This window comes from Geotrypetes seraphini, chromosome 10 (genome assembly GCF_902459505.1).
Source record: "Geotrypetes seraphini chromosome 10, aGeoSer1.1, whole genome shotgun sequence".
NCBI classification, from domain to species: domain Eukaryota; kingdom Metazoa; phylum Chordata; class Amphibia; order Gymnophiona; family Dermophiidae; genus Geotrypetes; species Geotrypetes seraphini.
Window position 1 is genome coordinate 31,011,601 of NC_047093.1, and position 21,177 is coordinate 31,032,777.

Sequence of the window (21,177 nt, forward strand, 5' to 3'; positions counted from 1 at the left end):
AGTTCTGTTCTTAAGGGTACAGGCAAGGCACCTCTAAATAAAAATTGGGGAGGTGAGGGAATGGGTGGGAGGGTCTTGGTCTCCTGAGTGCGACACCCTTGAGGTTTAATGGGTCCCCCATAGGACGCAGGGGGAGCACTGCTGCCGCCGCCGGCGACTAGGGCTTATATTAAGACCTACCCCCAAAATCATGCTAGGGTAGGTCTTATTTTCAGGGAAACACGGTACCACCCTTTCTGTAAAGACGTATTGTCTTACATTACTCCTGACCCCATCACCTCTTAACTTCATCCTATGCCCTCTCCTTCCAGAGTTCCCTTCATTTGAAAATCCCCCCCCCCCCAAAAAAAAACAAAAAACCTCTCCTCCTGTACATGAACTCCACAGAGATATCTAAACATCTCTCTCCCAGAGTATACATATTAAGGTCTCCAAGTCTGTCTCCATAATTTTGTAGCAGTCCTCTGGACCGACTCCAGCCTATTTTTATCTTTTTGAAGGTGGGGTCTCCAAAACTGCACAGTATTCCAAATGGGGCCTCACCAAAGACTTATAAAGTGGCATTATCAGTTCCCTTTTCCTTCTGACCATTCCTCTCCTTATGCTCCCAAGCATCTTCCTGGCTTTGACAGTCACCTTTTCTACCCGTTTTGTTTTGCCACCTCGAGGTCAGACACAATCACCTTCAAGTTCTGCTCTTCTTCCATGCACAAAGTTCTTCACTTTCTATACTATACCTTTCTCCTGAATTTTTAAAGCCCTAGTGCATGACCCTACATTTTTTAGCATTAAATCTTAGTTGACAGTTACTTGACCATTCTTCAAACTTCACCAGATCCCTCCTCATGTTATCCACACCCTGAAGGGTGTCAACTCTATTACAGAGCTTGGTATCATCTGCAAAAAGGCAAACTTTGCCAGTCCTCCTGCAATATCACTCGACAAAGATGTTAAACAGAGCTGTCCCAAGGACAGATCCCTGTGGCATGCCACTAACAATAACCTTTTCCTCCAAGCAGACTCCATTTACGACTACCCTTTGGCCCTTTTTACAGACACCAATGCTATGCGGTGAGAGCCTATTCTATTAAGTGTCTGGCCAACAAAATGCCATTGTACTAGTATGACCTGGTGTTAGAGCGCCTTAATATTTATTTGCTCAGTTATTCCAGCCATAGACCTGGCCTAACCATGGTCAATTGGCATGAGCGCATATGCAACTTATCGTATTCTGTGAACTGCATGCGATGTCTCCACCCATGCCCCTCCCAAGTGAACACCCTCTTACAGTTATTGCTATGTGACTTACACATGCCCTTACAGAATAGTGCCTAGTTGCTTTGCTGCCATTAATGCATACTCACCTGTGAAAAAGTTACAGCATTCTGTACATTTACATGCGTAAACATGGGTGTTTAGTTATGGAATTGCCTTTATGTCATGTCACTTAAGGGTTACAAAGTTACTTCTGCAGCAATTCTAACCTAACACACCACCAGGAAAAAGAGTGGAGTGGAGGTGTGGCCTAGTAAGAGCTGCTTTCTCAGCACCCTGAGGTTGCGAGTTCAATCCCAGCCTGCTCCTTGTGACTCTGGGCAAGTCACTTAATCCCTCCATTGTCTCAGGTACCACAGTTAAGATTGTGAGCCTGCTGGGACAAATAGGGAAAATACTTAAGAGTACCTGATTATTATTCAATGTATTATAAGCCGCTTTGTATGAATCCAAATCTTATTTCTCTTGAAATATCTCTTTGGGTTATTGGGAGAAATTTATTCTAGAGAAAAAAACAACAACTTTGTGTTCTCTGTAATATTCTCCCCACCCAACCCCATCACAGCAGAGTTTAAAATCAGACCTGAGCTTCCAGTTTGGTTTTCGCATCTACTCGGTCACTTTCACACAACCACCCCAGTTCTTCGGCATGCTTCACAGCTTTGCGCAGGCGAGAGAGGAGGTGAAAACGCTTGCGTGGTTCAGTATTTGCTTCCTGCTTAAGCTGCATTGCATAACTCCAGGCTCTTTCTGCATCCATCAAAACCAGGAGTAGGTATCTTGAAACAAATCATTAGAAAGTGGCATTTTAAACAGCTTTAGTTCCATAAGCCAAATATCAATATTTGTTAAAATAACCCAATGGTTTTTGAGATATGATTTGAATTTGCCTCCAATGTACTTCTTATGGGGAAATGTTCAATTTTGCTCCCTCTGTTTCACAAAGAAAACAAGATTAAAAAATGATCAGATGAAAATAAAATTGAGAAAGGAAAATATTTTGACTCGACAGTGAGAAATTTCCTCCTCCTCTACCATCATCACTAAACTCTAAGAAATGTGAAGTCTAGATCTCTTCCTTGTCTCCAGGAATAAATTGAATAATTTGACTTAAATCTCATTATATGAATCAAGACTTTTTTTAAAAAAAAATTTGAGACTAGGGTTCTTACACCTGGAAAACCATCATATCCATTGGATTTTGTACTCATGCTCTTAAGCAGAATACCAAGTGTCATTAAAAAAGTACTTCAACTGCAAAGTTTGATTCAGTACCTGTTGTCGGACAAAATTTCTGCAGTGACCTTTCTCCCAGTAAACTTATGTCTGTTCCCCATCTTGAAGTTCAGGGTTTTGCGGAGTCGTCTTAGTCTGCGAGAACAATAACCTCTGCAAGAGAAGCACAGAAACAGTCAGACCCATAATAGGGCTGTAGCTCCTATTTATTTATTCCATCTCCCTCCCAGTGTTATGAGAACAGGAGTGTGAAGATGACAAGTGAATATGAAATGTGAAGCATCCTTTTTCGCTTATCTGAAGATAACATGTGCCATACTGGCTCAGACCAAAGGTCTGTCAAGCACAACAGCTCATCATTTACCATACTTGGAGATAGCCATATAGGCTTGAAAAAGCCACTGTACAGACAAGACAGTTTATGGACATTTCCTCCAGGAGCTTTCTAAAACCCTTTTTAAACCCAACATTAATTGCCCTTACCATAGTACTATTGGATAAAGTGGTTTATAAATATTTTAAATAAAATTCTTCAAGCACACACAGCCAACTCAAGTGAAAAAAAAATGCTTTTGCTGATTTGTTTTAAATATGCTACTTATAAGTTTCATAGAATGCCTCTTTCTTACTATTAGTTGAAAAAGAAAACATCCATTTTAAGTTTTAAATGAGCAGACCCCACTGGCTTTCCAAGCTGTAGTCAGTGCCCACAGGCAAGGCGTACAGCTAAGGCACCTCTAAATAAAAATTGGGGAGGTGAGGGAATGGAGGAAAGGTCTTGGTCTCCTGAGTGCAACACCCTTCCCAAGGTTTAATGAGCCCCCCCACAGGACCAAAGCTCAATCTGGGCAATAAAAAGGCTCCTGCTCATCCTCTCCAACAGTCCCTAAGGCAAGGCTTAGGAAAAAAAATAACAGAACTGCACAGGCTTACCACTTCCACCTTCTGGAGACTGAGAGCAGACTGATTCTAAGAGGGACTGCACAGCCTACTTGTACTAATGCTATAGTTCAGTTTGTTCTCAGTCTCCACCTGCTGGCAGAGGAGCGTAAACCCATCCATCTGTGCCAATCTGGAGGGACTAAAAGAAAAATAAAATTAGCAGTCAAGACCCAATTTCTCCTTCCTATTTTATCTGTTCTACCCTACTTATGATTTTATAGACTTCTATCATCTCCTCTCAGCTCTCCAAGCTGACAAGGCCTACCCTGTTTAGCTTTTCTTCATAAGGAAGCTATTCCATCCACTACCATTTTGGATGTCCTTCTCCATACCTTTTCAACTAATGCTTCTTTTTAAGACAAGGCAACTAGAACTACACTGCAGTCAGTCACACCCATCACTCTGTGCAGGTTGCACTCCTTCATAATCGACTTTCACAACTAATGCAACTGGCAATTCTATGTGATATCATACCACATCAATAGTTTGAAGATGCTTTTATTACGGCCTCCACTAACAATTTTACTAGCCACCCTCTGGACCAATTCAATCTTCCTTATATCTTTTTGAAGGTATAGTCTCCAGAATTGTGCATAGTATTCTAATAAGGTCTCATCAGTAACATAGTAACATAGTAGATGACGGCAGATAAAAACCCGAATGGTCCATCCAGTCTGCTCAATCTGATTCAATTTAAATTATTATTATTATTTTTTTTTTCTTCTTAGCTATTTCTGGGCGAGAATCCAAAGCTTTACCCGGTACTGTGCTTGGGTTCCAACTGCCGAAATCTCTGTTAAGACTTACTCCAGCCCATCTACACCCTCCCCTGCCCATCCTCCTCCAAACGGCCATGCACAGACACAGACCGTACAAGTCTGCCCAGTAACTGGCCTAGTTCAATCTTTAATATTATTTTCTGATTCTAAATCTTCTGTGTTCATCCCACGCTTCTTTGAACTCAGTCACAGTTTTACTCTCCACCACCTCTCTCGGGAGCACATTCCAGGCATCCACCACCCTCTCCGTAAAGTAGAATTTCCTAACATTGCCCCTGAATCTACCACCCCTCAACCTCAAATTATGTCCTCTGGTTTTACCATTTTCCTTTCTCTGGAAAAGATTTTGTTCTACGTTAATACCCTTTAAGTATTTGAACGTCTGAATCATATCTCCCCTATCTCTCCTTTCCTCTAGGGTATACATATTCAGGGCTTCCAGTCTCTCCTCATACGTCTTCTGGCACAAGCCTCCTATCATTTTCGTCGCCCTCCTCTGGACCGCCTCAAGTCGTCTTACGTCTTTCGCCAGATACGGTCTCCAAAACTGAACACAATACTCCAAGTGGGGCCTCACCAATGACCTGTACAGGGGCATCAACACCTTCTTCCTTCTACTGACTACGCCTCTCTTTATACAGCCCAGAATCCTTCTGGCAGCAGCCACTGCCTTGTCACACTGTTTTTTCGCCTTTAGATCTTCGGACACTATCACCCCAAGGTCCCTCTCCCCGTCCGTGCATATCAGCTTCTCTGATATGCACGGACGGGGAGAGGGACCTTGGGGTGATAGTGTCCGAAGATCTAAAGGCGAAAAAACAGTGTGACAAGGCAGTGGCTGCTGCCAGAAGGATTCTGGGCTGTATAAAGAGAGGCGTAGTCAGTAGAAGGAAGAAGGTGTTGATGCCCCTGTACAGGTCATTGGTGAGGCCCCACTTGGAGTATTGTGTTCAGTTTTGGAGACCGTATCTGGCGAAAGACGTAAGACGACTTGAGTCTTATGCAAAGGAATTATGACCTTGTCACACTGTTTTTTCGCCTTTAGATCTTCGGACACTATCACCCCAAGGTCCCTCTCCCCGTCCGTGCATATCAGAGAAGCTGATATGCACGGACGGGGAGAGGGACCTTGGGGTGATAGTGTCCGAAGATCTAAAGGCGAAAAAACAGTGTGACAAGGCAGTGGCTGCTGCCAGAAGGATTCTGGGCTGTATAAAGAGAGGCGTAGTCAGTAGAAGGAAGAAGGTGTTGATGCCCCTGTACAGGTCATTGGTGAGGCCCCACTTGGAGTATTGTGTTCAGTTTTGGAGACCGTATCTGGCGAAAGACGTAAGACGACTTGAGTCTTATGCAAAGGAATTATGACCACCTCAAGTCAAGAACTGCATGGGAACAGGGATAACAGGAAACCCATGAATCTGACTTAGGAGGGTATTCCAAATCCTGTAGGAGGGTATTCCAAATCTGTGACAATACCAGAATGAGACTTGGAATGCAGTGAGAGACGCTACTGGAGCCCCTGAATGAGGCTTGGAATACACAGAGGCTATTGGAGTAATGGCTCCACTGCTGATTAGAAAATCAAGGCTGTCGTTCTGCAGGTACAATATAAACAGGTAGCTCATCAAAAATATCAGTCAAATGGTTAATGAAAAATTGCTTGAGCCTTGTGGAAGGCGAGAGGGTAATGGTCAATGGAGATTGCTCTGAGGAAAGAGATGTTACCAGTGGTGTGCCTCAAGGTTCGTTTCTTGGTCCTGTTCTTTTAACATTTTTGTATGCGATATTGCTAAAGGGCTGTCGGGTAAGATTTGCCTCTTTACGGATGATACCAAAATCTGCATTAAAGTCGACACCCTTGATGGTGTGGAAAACATGAGGAAGGACCTAGTAAAGTTTGAGGAATATTGTGAAATTTGGCAGCTAAAATTGAATGCTAAGAAATGCAAAGTAATGTATTTTGGGCTGCAAAAGCTGAGGGAATGGTACAGTTTTGAGGGTGACAAACTTTTGTGAACAAAAGAGGAGCATGACTTGGGTGTGACAGTATATGATGATCTTAAGGTGGCCAAATAATTGAAAGGAAACTCCATTCTACGATTCTTTAGACGCAGTCAACTTATACACAGCATACCAATCATCCAGTTTTTGTATCCTCAGATCTCAAGTAGGAGCCCTTGGCGACCATCAAGCAGACACTGGGTTTTTTGTTTTGGTTGCTTATTCTCAATAAAGCTATTAATTTAAAAAAAAAAAAAAATAGAAAAGAAACTCCAGAGCAAGACAGCATAGAATGAGGTTAAGAGGTGATAAGCTCTGGAGTAATCTAAGGAAATACTTTTTACAGAAAGGGTGGTAGACACGTGTTAATAGTCTCCCAGTAAAGGTGACAAAGACTGTGTCCAAATTCAAGAAAGCATGGGACAGGACCGTGGCTTCTCTTAGGGAGGAGGATGAGATGGTGGATGCTGCGGATGGGCAAACTGGATGAGCCATTTGGCCTTTATCTGTCATCATGTTTCTAACTTTAAAAAAGGCATTATAGAACTGCCATTTATTCTCCATCCCTTTCTGAATACTTCCTAATGTTTTACTTATTTTTCTCAACTGCTATTACAAACTGAGCTGAAATGTTCAACGTATTGTCCACAAAAACTCCAAGATTCTTTCTCTGGGTGGCGACTCCTAATATGGAACCCAACATCATGTATTTTTAGCTAGGGTTATTTTACCCTATATGCATTACTTTGCATTTGGTGGGTGAATGGCTGATGAAATTTAAATGTGGCCAAGTCCCTCATTCTCACCAAGTCCTTCTGCAACTCATCAGCTAATTTGATTGGCTCTCTCATCTCACTCATTTTCAGATCATTTATAAATATTTTATGAAATATTATTTTTAATGAAATTGCAACATAACTTCCAATTTCACATCTTTACAACCATATATGCAACAATAGCAAAGAATGCAAGACTACAACACCCCAACTAATTAAATAGCTATTTAATCACTGTGGGAAATTATAAAATGTATTTAAAGATCTCAGTACTCCACTTCATTTCCTATCTTTTAGCCAGTTTATGATCCTCAATAAAGCACCACCTCCTATCCCATGACTTTTAGATTTTCTCAGGAGCCTCTCATGTGGGACTTTGTCGAAAATGCCTTCTGAAAATCCAGATACAGTATAATTGACCAGCTCACTTTTATCCACATGTTCAGTGGAGATAGAGACTGCCTTGTTTTGGATCAGTATTGCTAGTGATGAAGATGATGGGAAAATCTACCTCTAATATCATTCAGAGCCTGCTGAAGAGTATTTAATAGCTGCATTGCAGTGTGTGGTCACAGGTGTGTGCCTAGAGGAGCAGAGGATTGTTGGGAGTACTTGACAACTCTCTTGGATGCTGAACTACATTAAGCAAAAGATAAAATCTAGAACTCCCCATGTCCTTACCTGCTGTTATTAACGGTCCTATGGATCACCATCTTATTTTTTGGCCTGTTAAATTGGCATATCCTCTTTTCCCTATAGTCTCAGAGGGAGCTTCTATCAGCTTCTCTGAGCGTTTCCCTCTTCCTCATCCACTGGCTACTTTTAATGGTGGCTTAGCAGTTTTACCTACTAGTACATCATTTTCCTTGAAGAGATATAAACCTGGAATTTCCCCACAGGGGAGAGCTTTTTCTGTTGATCCTCTACCAAGGGCAGTGAGTTTGTCATCTGCAGAAACAAGATTTTCCTGGCTTGGAACAAAAGAGCATAAAAATAGCCTTATTGGGTCAGACCAATGGTCTATCTAGCCCAGTATCCTGTTTCCACAGTGGGTCAATCCACAAGTACCTGACAAAAACCCAAATAGTACCAACTTTCCAAACAGAGTTCTAAAGAATAGCAAGATTCCAGAATCCCAAATAGTAGCAACATTCCATGCTACCGATCCCAGGGCAAGCATTGGCTCCCCCATATCTGTTTCAATAGCAGACTATGGACTTTTCCTCCAGGAACTTGTCCAAAACTTTTAAACCCAGATATGCTAACTGCTCTTACCATATCTTCTGGAAATGCTTTCCAGAGCTTAACTCTTCTCTAAGTGATAAAACATTTCTTTCTTCTGTTTATGAAGTATTTCCCTATAACTTTGAATGTCCCTTAGTCTTTGCAATTTCTGATGGAGTAAAAAATTGATTCACTTGTACCCGATCTACGCCACTCAGGATTTTAAAGACCTTGGTCATATCTCCCTCAGCTATCTGAAGAGCCCTAACCTCTTTAGCCTTTCCTCATATGGGAGAAGTTCCATCCCCTTTATCATCTTGGTCACTCTTCTTTTGGCCTTGGACTTAAGAGACAAGGAGTTTCCTTGATAGATGTGTGGCAAGCAAATCAGGAACAGAGATCGACAGTTCTAAAGAATATCCCCAAAAGTGTTCTCTCTTTCAAGATGTGGCTTTTAAGTTCTCTCACGTGAATTTAAACGTTTCGACTTTAGGTAGATGTTCGTCTTTAAACCTTAGGTTTCATCACTTCAAGATGTATCTACTTTAGCTATTAATGGTTACATCCTATATAATAAAACGCTAGCCGGCGCATGCACACTCCAACTTTCGTGATCTGTAATCCCTGTTCCATGTTCAGTAGGTCCGCGGCCAAGCAGGAGTGCGCATGCGCGAGTCCCCAGCTCCTACCTACATTCGCAGCACTGGCCGCCATTGCTGGACTCCCTGCTCTTCGGTAACTCAGCAGTGGATAGAAGACACCGCCGATCTCCGTTCCTCCGGGGGGGGGGGGTCTGGGAGGAGAGGGATCGCGGCCACTCAGCGCCCCCACCGAAGAGCCAAGCAACTTTCACGCCGCAGCAGTAGGGAACAAGTCGACGACTCCCCCCTCCCGCACCAACTGCTGCCGCTCCTGTTTGAAGCGGCCTGATGAGGTTCGCGGCCAGCTGTAGCGAACCTCGCAGGCCGCTCTCCACATGAAGCACGTTCCCTCTGACGCGATCGCGTCAGAAGGAACATGCTATCATATGGAGAGCGGCCTGCGAGGTCCAATACAGCCGCCCATGAACCTAAGCAGGCCGCTTTGAACAGGAACAGGAGCGGCGACAGGAACCACTTCACTGCTGAGCCACAGCTGATGCCAAAAACCCCATCACAGAAGAGGAGGCGAAAAAAAGTGATCTCCATCCCAAATGAGGATCAGGAGCCGACTGGGAAAAGGCCGTCGAGGAAAAGGAGGAGTAGCAACAATTGGACAGCTTCAGTCCGAAGACTTTCATTAAAACGTCAAAAGGAGAAGGCAGAAAACTCGATTATCGATGAGGAAACTCAGCCCAAACGAGTGACACCAAAGCCCGATGAAATGGAGGTGACTGAGGAGGGAAGCCAAAAAAGAAGGGCTATGGAGCAGCCAGAAAAGGGAGCTGTTTTGGTGGGAGGGTTGTGCTGAGTGCACGAAGCAGGCAGGCAGCCATTGCACAACAGGGGGAGAGGCAAAGGGGGCTGACAGCAATCATGGGGGGAACAGAAGAGGGCCACGGAGCAGGCCGGCATGTCACAACAGGGGGCCAGAGGGATAGTGAAAGGGGGCTGCTTTGGGGGGAGGGGTGTGCTGGGGGTAGACAGCAATCAGGGAGGGGGGAGGAACAGAAGGGGGGCCACGAAGTAGGCAGGCATGGCACAACAAGGGGCCAGAGGGATAGCGAAAGGGGGCTATCATGGGGGGGAACAGAAGGGGGCCAAGAAGCAGGCAGGCATTGCACAACAGGGGGAGAGGGAAAGGAGGCTGCTTTGGCAAGCAGGGGGGCCAGGGAGACAGACAGCACAGACAGGGGACCAGGGAGAGACACAGACACAAAGAATGACAGACAGACAGTGTCCAGGGAGAGAGAGAGAGAGACAAATAAAAAACAGACATACAGACATCTACTCTAGCACCCGTTATTGTAACGGGCTTAAACACTAGTTACATTATAAAACTAAAGGAGAAGGACCTAGGCTTAAGGCTAAAATATCTGAAGTTTCTGAATTTCAGTTATACATTTTATTGTATTCTGAAACTTACCGTATATACTCAAATATAAGTCAAGACCCCCATTTTTCCCCCCAAAAAGGAGGAAAAATGGTTGCCGCGTGAGTGCTGTGAAAACTGGCGGCAGCCGTTCAGGGAGCGGCCAGGCAGGAGCTCAAAAAGCTTACTCCTGCATGCAGGCCTGGGTGCGCTGCTGGCTGTGAGATCGGAAGGAGGAGCTCAGTGCCAGGCAGGAGCGCAGAAAGCTCACTCCTGCCCATACACTGCTGGACCACCAGGGAAAAGGTACGCCAGGGGAGAGGGGGGGGGGGGTAAAAAATTGTATCAGCCGGGATGGGAGATGGGAGGGATCCCTCCTGTCCTGGCCTAATGGCAGGCCTGCAGTAAGTTTGGTGATGACCCGAATATAAGACGAGATCCCCATTTTTGGGCCATTTTTTTGGCCCAAAAATCTCATCCTATATTCGAGTATATACAGTACTTTTAAAATACTTTTACACACAGCATCTATTATCCATTAAACATTAGATTGAGTCTTAAAGCTCAAGGTGGGTCAGATATTCTTACCCTCCAGAGCTTTAGCTTCACTGGGTCTTGTTTTGGGTGGGACTCTTTTCAAAGGTTTCAATTTCTTATAAGGGTTCCAATAATGCATTTTTAAACATAGCTCAGTTGAAGAAGTATATAGGAGAACATAAGATGGACTGACTTACTGGGAGATTGGAAAGTAGAGGGGACTGGAATATTTAGCACTTTATAGGGCAGAGATGTAATTTTTTTTTTCCTTTTTCCTGTTTTTTATAACCTTAGCACTCCTCTAAATGTGGATATGTTAAGCTCTTAAATTTGCAGTATAATCAGGTTTATTTAAAAATTTGATACACCTGAAATCTGATTATGTAATTGCTGCTGAATTATTTTGATTAATGTCATTTTCTTTACTTTGATTTTGGAAATGTATTTTCAAAATAAAAACATTAAAAAAAAAAAAAAGATAGCAGATTCATGAAATAAGACTTCCTTTTTCTAAATCTATACAGGATCTGTCCCATTAACCCCTGTCTATTCATATGGCCGGCAATGATTATTTTCAGCAATAGTTTCTAACATTTTGCCCAGCACCAACATGCAAGTCTTTCACCCTATAGCCCTTTTTTTGGTGCTTCTTTTTGGATGGAGAGACGCCGACGCGTTCACCTGCACTACTTAGAGTTTTACAAGTACGAAATTGTCCCCTGAGGAAGGCGATGATATCGCCGAAATTCGGATATTAGTCGGGACTTCATTGTTTGTTTCTTGGAACTTTACTTGTTTTTAGATTTGTTTTGAAGCTTTGATACAAACTGCAAATAAAGGCACAGTGTCCACAGGTTGGACGTGACATCTCCAGTGCCTCTCTTTGTTTATTCTCCTTTTTAAAGGTTGGCAATTTAAATTGGTCATTTTCCAATTCTAATGTACCATAGCTGATTTAATAATACAGTTACAGATTACTAGTAACAGGGATGCAAATTCATTTTTAGGTTTATGTCAGTGAAACTTGTTACATAACAACTGAGTACAGAAAAAGTAGTAAAGAAACCACCATAGAGTAAGAAGGTGCTGCGAGTTAACCATTCCAACCAGACCAAACAGTGCAATACATGCCATATTGATGACTACTGTTCAAGCAGTCACTCCTATATATTGAAAAAAAAATGCACCTATATAATGAGGATAGAGGGAGTTGAAAGAATACTCAAATGGTACAAAGTCTACTTCATAAACTTTACAAGGTAAGATTTAGAATCTAAACATATGTACCCTGGGGGAAGATGAAGATAAAATAGAAACTTTCAATAAAGGAAGTACGAGCAATACACTTTTCTTGGGGAAAATAAATTCTACAATAATTACCGTATTTTCACGCATATAATGCGCATACGTGTTTAGCATGCATACGCGTATAGCGCGCGGGGCCAAACCATTTGTGTAAAAAAAAATTTATATAGCACGCACACGCATATACCGCGCATGCTGCTATAACCTCCTCCCGCCACTCCCGCTTACTCCCTCTTCTGGCCTGCGAACCGGCATCCTCCCCCCTGCTCGTGTCACCCCCCAGCACCGCAAAGACATCGGTCGCTTACCCGATTGGGCACCGGCACCAGCACCAATGCACAGGACGTGCCAGTGCCAGTGCCCAAAGATCCTCCCTCGTTGGGCTGGGCGGTGCGAGGGAGATCCTCCCTCTTCCCTGTGCCGGGCTGGACTGGGCTTTGAGCATCTGCGCATGCTCAAAGCCTTCTGGTCTCGATCTCTCCGAGATTCTCAGATTCAGAATCTCGGCGAGAGCGAGACCAGAAGGCTTTGAGCATGCGCAAATGCTCAAAGCCCAGTCCAGCCTGGCACAGGGAAGAGGGAGGATCTCCCTCGCACCGCCCAGCCCAGCGAGGGAGGATCTTCAGGCACTGGCACTGGCACGTCCTGTGCATTGGTGTTGGTGCCGGTGCCCAATCGGGTAAGCGACCGATGTATTTGCGGTGCTGGGGGGATGTAGTATCGGGGGGAGGGGGGGTGACGCGAGCGGGGGGGGGAGGATGCCGGTCCGCACTGAAAAAAAAAATTTGTATAACGCGCTCACACATATAACGCGCATGGTTATACTCGGTTTGTAAAATTGTGCACAACGCGCGCATTATATGCGTGAAAATACGGTATTTAAGATAGAGAGATCAAGAGCACTGTAGAGAAGGATTTCTTTTAACACATACATACAGTACTAGATATACAGATGAGCCTCTCAATATAGATGGTAGAGCAAAATACTGCATTCAAGAAAGTACAATATAAGCCTGAAAATGAGGTAAGAGACTGAATATAAAAAGTATGGACTATAGCAAGTTTACCCAAGTTTAGGATATCTCTAAAGAATATGCATATGAAAGATGTGCATGCTCACCACATACAATATATAGAGATATCTCTCATGCATACTGATTCTCACTAATTTATAGAATTTGATAGCTAAGCAATTTAATAAAGCTCCCTCAAAATTTAAATCTCCATCACCATGAAGCTTAACAATTGAGTCAATGCTAAACTCTTTTTTATATACTCTGCTAAATCTCACTGTACCAAATAATATCCCTTTACATACATCTCATTCTTATAATAACCTTTATGTATTCATACAAAGTAGTGAAAAAACCCCAAACACATTTAATAGCACACTGAGGCTGAGCGGCAGGATGTCCAATGGATGATTCCCCTTGTGACATTGCAGCTGTACTAAAATTAGGATGAAGATGAGACGTTCCTGCTAAAAGGTCAGTGGGTTCATGAAGTCATGCTTGAAGTGAGAGAATACCTACACAGTTCCAGCTCTTGAAAAATCAGATTTGTGTCGGGCTGGATAAGGAGTCATTGCTTGGCCTCTGAGGAATTTTAATAAATCGGTGCTGCTATAGTTTAATATGCTTTAAAGAAGATTTCTATACTGTCGTACTTTTAGCAAGTTAGACTTGAATTGTGAGGCAGATTGATTACCACTGGTGATATATGCTGGAGGCATTTGAATGAGCGCTCAACTTTGAGGAGCTACATGGACTCGCCATAAATTTTAAAATTTATGATAAAATTGTTCCAATTTAGGTGCAGCAATGTGATTTAATTATACATGCATGCACATATTTTAATTTCTTAATCTTTTTAATTTATAATGTATAATTAACTAGTATTTTTATTTTTAATGTAATCTTTATTTTCATTCTCATTGAATGCTTGTTAGGATATATGTTATCTTATCTCTATCTTTCCTATCTTCAGTGGAGTTCCTTTCTTTATTCAATTGTTGGACTGTAAACCGCTTAGGTCAGTGACATGCTGGAGTGGTATATCAAATCTTAATAAACAAACATTTATAATGTTTGCATAAAACTGTTCTAGCATGCTATTAAATGGTTTTTTTTTTCTTCTGTGTATGAATACATAAGGGTTATTATAAGAATGAAATGCATGTAAAGGGATTTTATTTGGTACAGTGAGATGTAGCAAAGTATGTAAAAAATCTTTAAAAGGATTTAGCATTGATTCAAGTAAAAAGTGTATTAAATTTCATGGTGATGGAGATGTAAATCAGAGATATTCTTAAAATTTGGTCTGCTTGCAGCCATGAGGACTGAATTTGAACAAGCTTGATATATAAAAATTAAAGGTATGAAAGAGACATAGCACAAAAGTAATTCTAATCTAATCTAATCTTTGTTTTATATACCGAATCTACTCCAAGGAGCTCAACTCGGTTTACAGTTTATTAAAAAATGAAACATAACAAGTAAGAACTGTGGGATAAAAACAGAAATTGGTGATATTATCAGGGGTCTCAATGTCCCTCCTTGAGGGCCGCAATTCAGTCGGGTTTTCAGGATTTCCACAATGAATATGCATGAGATCTATGTGCATGCACTGCTTTCAATGCATATTCATTGGGGAAATCCTGAAAACCTGACTGGATTGTGGCCCTCAAGGAGGGACTTTGAGATCCCTGGATTAGATGGATGGAAAAAGTTAGAGAAAAAAGTATGTTGAAGTGCTTAAAATTACTATTTGACAGCTAAAATCAAATTAACTATTGTGAAAACAACCAGGTTTTTAAACTTTTTTAAAATTGATATAATTGATCTACCAGTCTTAGAGAATCTGTAAGTCCATTCCAAATTCTCACCAATTTAAATGTAAAAGATTTACTATGCTTCCAAGTGCATTTAATACCTTTCAGAGAAGAAAATGCTAATTTGTGAATTGCTGTAATTCTTGAATAGCAGTATCTAAAGGAATTCCAACTAAGGGGAATCAAAGAGTCAAATATTCCATAAAGGAGTTTGAAAACCATACTTGAACTGTATCCTATAATGCAGTGATTCCCAACCCTGTCCTGGAGGAACACCAGGCCAATCGGGTTTTCAGGCTAGCCCTAATGAATATGCATGAGAGAGATTTGCATATGATGGAAGTGATAGGCATGCAAATTTGCTTCATGCATATTCATTAGGGCTAGCCTGAAAACCCAATTGGCCTGGTGTTCCTCCAGGACAGGGTTGGGAATCACTGCTATAATGGACCGGAAGCCAATGGAGTTTTCTCAGCAATGGGGAAACATGGTCGTACTTTCTCTTTCCAAAAATAAGTTTGGCCGCTGCATTCTGTATTAACTAGAGATGATCTAAGCTGCCCTGTTTAATACCCAAATAAATAGAATTACAGTAGTCCAACTGGGCCAACACAGTGGATTGTACCAGTAATAGATAATGTTCTTGATAAAATAGTGCTTATTGTGTTTTACATTACACCTTAAACTGTCATACATGGAACAATCTCCCAAGGAAGGTAATGGAAACAACATTTGCTGAATTCAAGAGAGCAAGTGACAAATGCAAATCTGAGGGAGAAGAGATTATAGAATTAAGTAGCTAATGGCAGACAGACCATACAGTCTATTGTTAGCCCACCCACATCTGTTCTGAGTTTATAGCAACATAAAGAAAAATGAACTACATGCAAAAATTATGAAAATTCTAAGTCAGATAAATCATATAAGCTCCGAGTTATTACTGTTACCATACAAATACAAAATAAAGCCAAATCTATTTCAGTAAGAACAATGTCAATGAGTAGTTCTTTCTAGCACAGTTTCAGTGATGTAGTTGTTAAGAATCTAAGTCCCACTAACAACTTTTGGGGCATTAAGTCACTACTGATTAGTTTTTTTTGCCAATGATATGGGCGGAAGTGGTAGACAGAGCATAAGTAAGCTCAAACAAGAGACCTAAGGCTTTTTCTTTCGTCCGATAGAGACTCTTAGCCTTCCAAAGTGGTGTTTTTGTATTATAATCTTTTTTTTTTTTTTAAGTCTACACATGAAACTAAAGGCCTCTTTCCTATGCATTTTAAAATTTCATCAATAGAACAAAGTAGAAAAATATCAACAATATCATTCCTTGATGATTCTCATGAATGATTCACTCACCTATATCTCTGGAAATCCCCATGCCGTAAGCCATGCTGCTGCTGAGATTCCTTGATGATTTGCAGAACTGAACTGAATTAAGGAAAAGCTTACGATAGTTAAAGCAAAGCTTTAGTTACAGCCCTCCCCCAAGACCTTTAGCAATTCCAGAGATATGCAAACATAACTAATAATTTAGTTCTTATTAGAAGTGCGCTTTAGATGGAGCCTTCTGAACTTAAAAACGGAGACAGTCTCAGCAACCACCTTCCTTTCTAACACGTCAAAATTTAGCCACTACGTAAAACAAGCATCTTTAAAGGGCCTCGTATTTGCCACACCTTATAATGAACTATTCGCGAAATAACAGGTACTTGGTACGTGCTTCGTTACAGCTGCCAAGTGCAAAGACAGGCGACTCCGAGATGCAAGCTAAGCGTCTCCCTTTCACAAAAGAATGACTTTTAAAGCCCTTAAACCACGGGTCCGGCCTTTCCTTAGTGACACGTCTGCATTGCCCGGCACCCCGAGCAGCCACTTCCCTTTTTAACCACACGCAGAGATCTCTTTCCATCAGAAGGATACTCTCCAACCCCAAACTGTCTCCCAAAACCCCCGGTTTAGTTCCACCGCCTACAGAGGGTCGCTCGTTCTCCTTATTTTCATCCATGCCACCACCGCCTGTCTGCAAGCCGTCCACCGCCATCTTACGCTTCTCTCGCGAAGCATTATGGGCCGCTTGGGAGGAGTAAAGGCGATTACCCCGTCACACTGCGCCGGGAAGGATGACGGGATAGTGGAAGACCGCGGATTGTGGGCGCCTTTGAATTATAAAGTGCTTTATAATAATAATAATAATAATATTGGATTGGTTGAAAATAAAACATAATACAATTTATTGACAAAGATCTGGATTCTGAGCGGGCCGTGATAACTTATGTTACACCAATTTATGACTTTATCCAGTTTTAGAGATTACATTAGTAGAACAGCCAGTGAGGCCTAATCTTAGGGGGAGCTTTTAAAACGCTACTCCGGCCCCGCCCCTCCCTGCCTGCTCCGCCCATTCTGATTCCTGGCTCCACCCCCTGATATGGGCGGCTAATGCAGAAAACCATGTGGAAGATTTGCACTTAGAGTGCAGCTTCTATTGCGAGATTAAGGACAAAATATTTTGTTGAGATCCAGTAAACGAATTAGGGTTACCATATTTGTGAATACAAAAAAAAATAAATAAATAAGCACATGCCCCGCTCCCAGCTCTGCCCCCATGCAGCCAGGCTGTCAGCTGTGTGCAGTAGGGGCGCAGCAAGCTATAATTGTGCCCTATGTGACATGCCCTCCATGGACTCCTCCATCCTTTCTTGCGCTGCCCCACCCTCTCCCCATGATATATCAGACTTTCAGTTGTGAGTCATGTACTTTATTCAAAATTAAAAATACAATTCGGTTTTCTACATTTGTGGTCTAGCCATCTAATTTTTTCTAATCATGTTGGTCCCAAATAATCTCTGCTTTCCTTACTTTTTAACTGTCATGCCAGGGGGGTCATTATTTAATCCCTTCAGTGACCATCTGGCCAATTTGGGTTCCTTTTTGGCACTTAGACACTTTTAAACCAGGTCTAGCTCCAGATGTCTAAGTTCCATCCTGGACATCCTGGAAAATGTTTATCACAAGAGGTCCAAGTGCTAAGCATGTCCAAAGACTCCCCATAACATGCCCCCATAACACACCTCCTTGAACTTTGGAGGCACATCGGCTAAGAAGTCTAGCAAGTCCAGAAAGTAGGCTTTGAAAATCGGCACTTGGGTGTTTTGACAAGAAAAACATTCAAGTGCCACTTTATGCTGTATTTTTGGACATCTTTCTTTCTTGAAAATGATCCTCTAAAGAACTAGAAATGGCTGACGTAGTAGTAGCCATCGTGTTCTCCACAAACAGTACTTCATAACATATTCATTTATAGTTTTTACTTATTCATTGGTTTTCAGAAGTGCCAGTATTAGCCAATTGGTTTGAGTGGCCAAATACTATGTGGCACTAGCCTCCTCTTCAGACCATTATGTTTTATATAAAGTGCTTTAGTGCTTTAGTGCATTAGTGCTTCTATACTTCAGTGCTTGAGTAAATAAATAAATAATCTTTCAACTTATCTTTTTTTCTGCATTTTCTGAGTTTTCCCTTTGTCAATAGTTATCGGGAAGGGACCTGTCATTCCGACATGTTTCACTCGAAGGCTGTATCAAGATAAAGTCCCCCCTTTTGCTTTAGCTCCACACCATCCCGATCATTGGAAATTTTGTGACAAAGTTCTCTTTTAGGAAAATATCCAAACCTTTTTTAAACCCCGCTAAGCTAACCAATTTCATCATATTTTCAGCAATGAATTGCAGAAGTTTAATTATACGTGTGGAGAAATATTTTCTCCAATTTGTTTTAAATCTACTTTTTAGTAGCTTCATCACATGTCCTCTAGTACTAGTATTTTTGGAAAGAGTGAACAAGCGATTCACATCTACTCTTTCCACTCCGCTCATTATTTTATAGACCTATATCATATCACCCCTGAGCCGTCTCTTCTCCAAGCTGAAGAGCCCTAGCCGCTTTAGCCTCTCCTCATAGGGAAGTCGACCCATCTCTTTCATCATTCTTGTCGCCCTTCTCTGTTCCTTTTCTAATTCCACTGTATCTTTTTTGAGATACGGTGACCAGAACTGCACACAGTATTCGAGGTGTGGTTGTACCATAGAGCGATACAAGGGCATTATAACATTTTCATCTTTGTTTTCCATTCCTTTTCTGGTAATTCCTAAAATTCTATTTGCTTTCTTAGCAGACGCCACACATTGAGCTAAGGGTTTCAATCTATTCTCAATAATGACACCTAGATTCTTTTCTTGGGTAGTGACTCCTAACACAGATCCCAGCATCCCAGCATAGCTATGGTTCGGGTTCCTCTTTCCCACATGCATCACTTTGCACTTGCTCACATTAAATACCATCTGCCATTTTGATGCCCGGTTTTCCAGTCTCACAAGGTCCTCTTGCGATTTAACAACTTTAAACAACTTTGCAGCACCACTGAGTTTTGCAGACACCCACCTGTAGGGTCATTTTGTGTTTATTGGAAAAGCTTAGTACATCTAATCCTGAGTAGCTGCTTTGTTCTTCCATACTATCATGTTACATACTATCATGTGCATAATCATTTCATTTTCCCTCATTCACCCAAGGGAACACTAAAGCAGTACAAATTTCCTACACATAACCTTGATCTGAGATGCAATTGCATAACAGATCTATCATATTACTGCTCATGGGGGCTAAAGGTACAGTAGTTATTCGATAAAGTCAATCTTTGGCTCTATCAGTTTTCTGATATACTTTTTCATTTACAAAATGTTCTTTTCCTGGGTTAAAAATCCCAACATTTTTGTGCTTCTGCTTGTATGGCTCTTACATAGTCAAGTGCGTTTATAGCAAAAAGTAATCTACGATATAAATGAGCTCCAACAGTGTCAGCGTAGACTGTACTCGATTACTTCAACTTATCACCAAGCCCCCTTTCCCTACCTCACTCCCCAATGCCACCTTATTAAATGAATCACATCCCCTTTAATAGAATTCTATATTCAGATGTCTGATGACATTCTTTGGCAGTCAACTATGAGACAAAATTATACAGTGTTTCACCAGTGCGGGTTATTATGCCCTGAGGAGGCTTCATTTACCTCCTACAATCATATTTTAGCCATGGAAAGCTTTCTGGAGTCCTTTGATTATCATATAAATTAGCATTGTTCGTGGCTACTAGAATGAATTGGAGACAAAGTGAAAGAAATGGGAGGGAGGAATGCAAATGAAGAATGAGCTCAACAAAAGAATAGCAAAAGCCTACTCAGAAGTCACATGGGTTGCTCTCCAAGCATTAAACTAATGACTTTACCATGCACAAACTGGTGTAGTTGCCCTGTTAGACTACTTGAATGTGTAGAAATAAAAGGAATGGATTTAGGATTTGTCTCATGCCCTTTTCACTTGCAGCTCAAGGTGAGTTACATTCAGGTACAGTAGGGGGCAAATTCTGTAAAGGACGTCTGAAAGTTAGGCATCGTGTAGACGTCCAGCGGGGAAATGCTGAGTGCGATCCTATAATGAATAGACATACAATAGAGAATCGCGTTCAGCCTCACTGAGTGAGTTTAGATGCGTTTAAATAGACATCCTTTACAGAATCGCCTTTTAGTCGTCACATAGATGTCTTCATAACGTCTATAACGTTATCGCGTTGTAGGGTTGTGACATCTTTAGAACGGCAATTTTATGCTGTTTTCCATTAAAATTGTATGCAGTGAAATACTGGCACCACTATTATATTTTATTTATTTAATTTTTAATCCTTTTTTAAAATTATTTCTCTTCTGTTACAGTGAGCAAGGGGGGATTATTTTGAACCAAACAATGTCAGGGTGCTAAGGCTTTAGCGCTAACCACTGCGCCACACACTCAGCTGCTAAACCACATGTCAATTCTAAAACTAGGTCTTTTGGGTTTTAGTTGGGCGCAAGTTTTGTGGATGCGCCTTAGACGTTCTGGAGGCATCTGTATATGGGTGAATGCGCTTTTATTTTTGATTTAAAGAGGACTCTAGGTTGATATTAAGATCAAATATGTTTAAGAATGCATTACTCAAGCAAAGCACAAAATATATATTTATTGCATACTAAACCTCATTTCCAAAAGGTTAAGAAAAGAAAAAGAGATATACTACTCACAATGGCTGTGCATCAGATCAAGTGGACGTGTCTGATGCACAATCTTGAAAGAAAAATGGGGAGACCCAATGATCCACAGTGAAAACAACCCACCGATGAAAACAAAAACTGTGGATACAGATGTTCTGGAGATAATTTATTAAACACTG

The 21,177-nt window shown here is 41.6% G+C and overlaps 1 protein-coding gene across 2 annotated transcripts in view; it reads right to left on the reverse strand.

Annotated features, from left to right (window-relative positions):
* The window catches only part of SRP68 (signal recognition particle 68), an 82,949-nt gene extending 65,731 nt beyond the window's left edge, over positions 1-17,218 (reverse strand). The window contains exons 1-4 of one of the 2 annotated variants that reach the window (XM_033961910.1): positions 16,836-17,218; positions 16,272-16,338; positions 2,551-2,664; positions 1,859-2,054 (exon numbers count right to left, since the gene is read on the reverse strand). In XM_033961910.1, coding sequence (XP_033817801.1) covers positions 1,859-2,054; positions 2,551-2,664; positions 16,272-16,338; positions 16,836-16,956 — 498 coding nt within the window. In that variant the 5' untranslated portion in view covers positions 16,957-17,218. The remainder of the gene's footprint in view (positions 1-1,858; positions 2,055-2,550; positions 2,665-16,271; positions 16,339-16,835) is intronic. The other variant, XM_033961912.1, reaches the window with a different exon arrangement.
* Between the last annotated feature and the right edge of the window lie 3,959 nt (positions 17,219-21,177).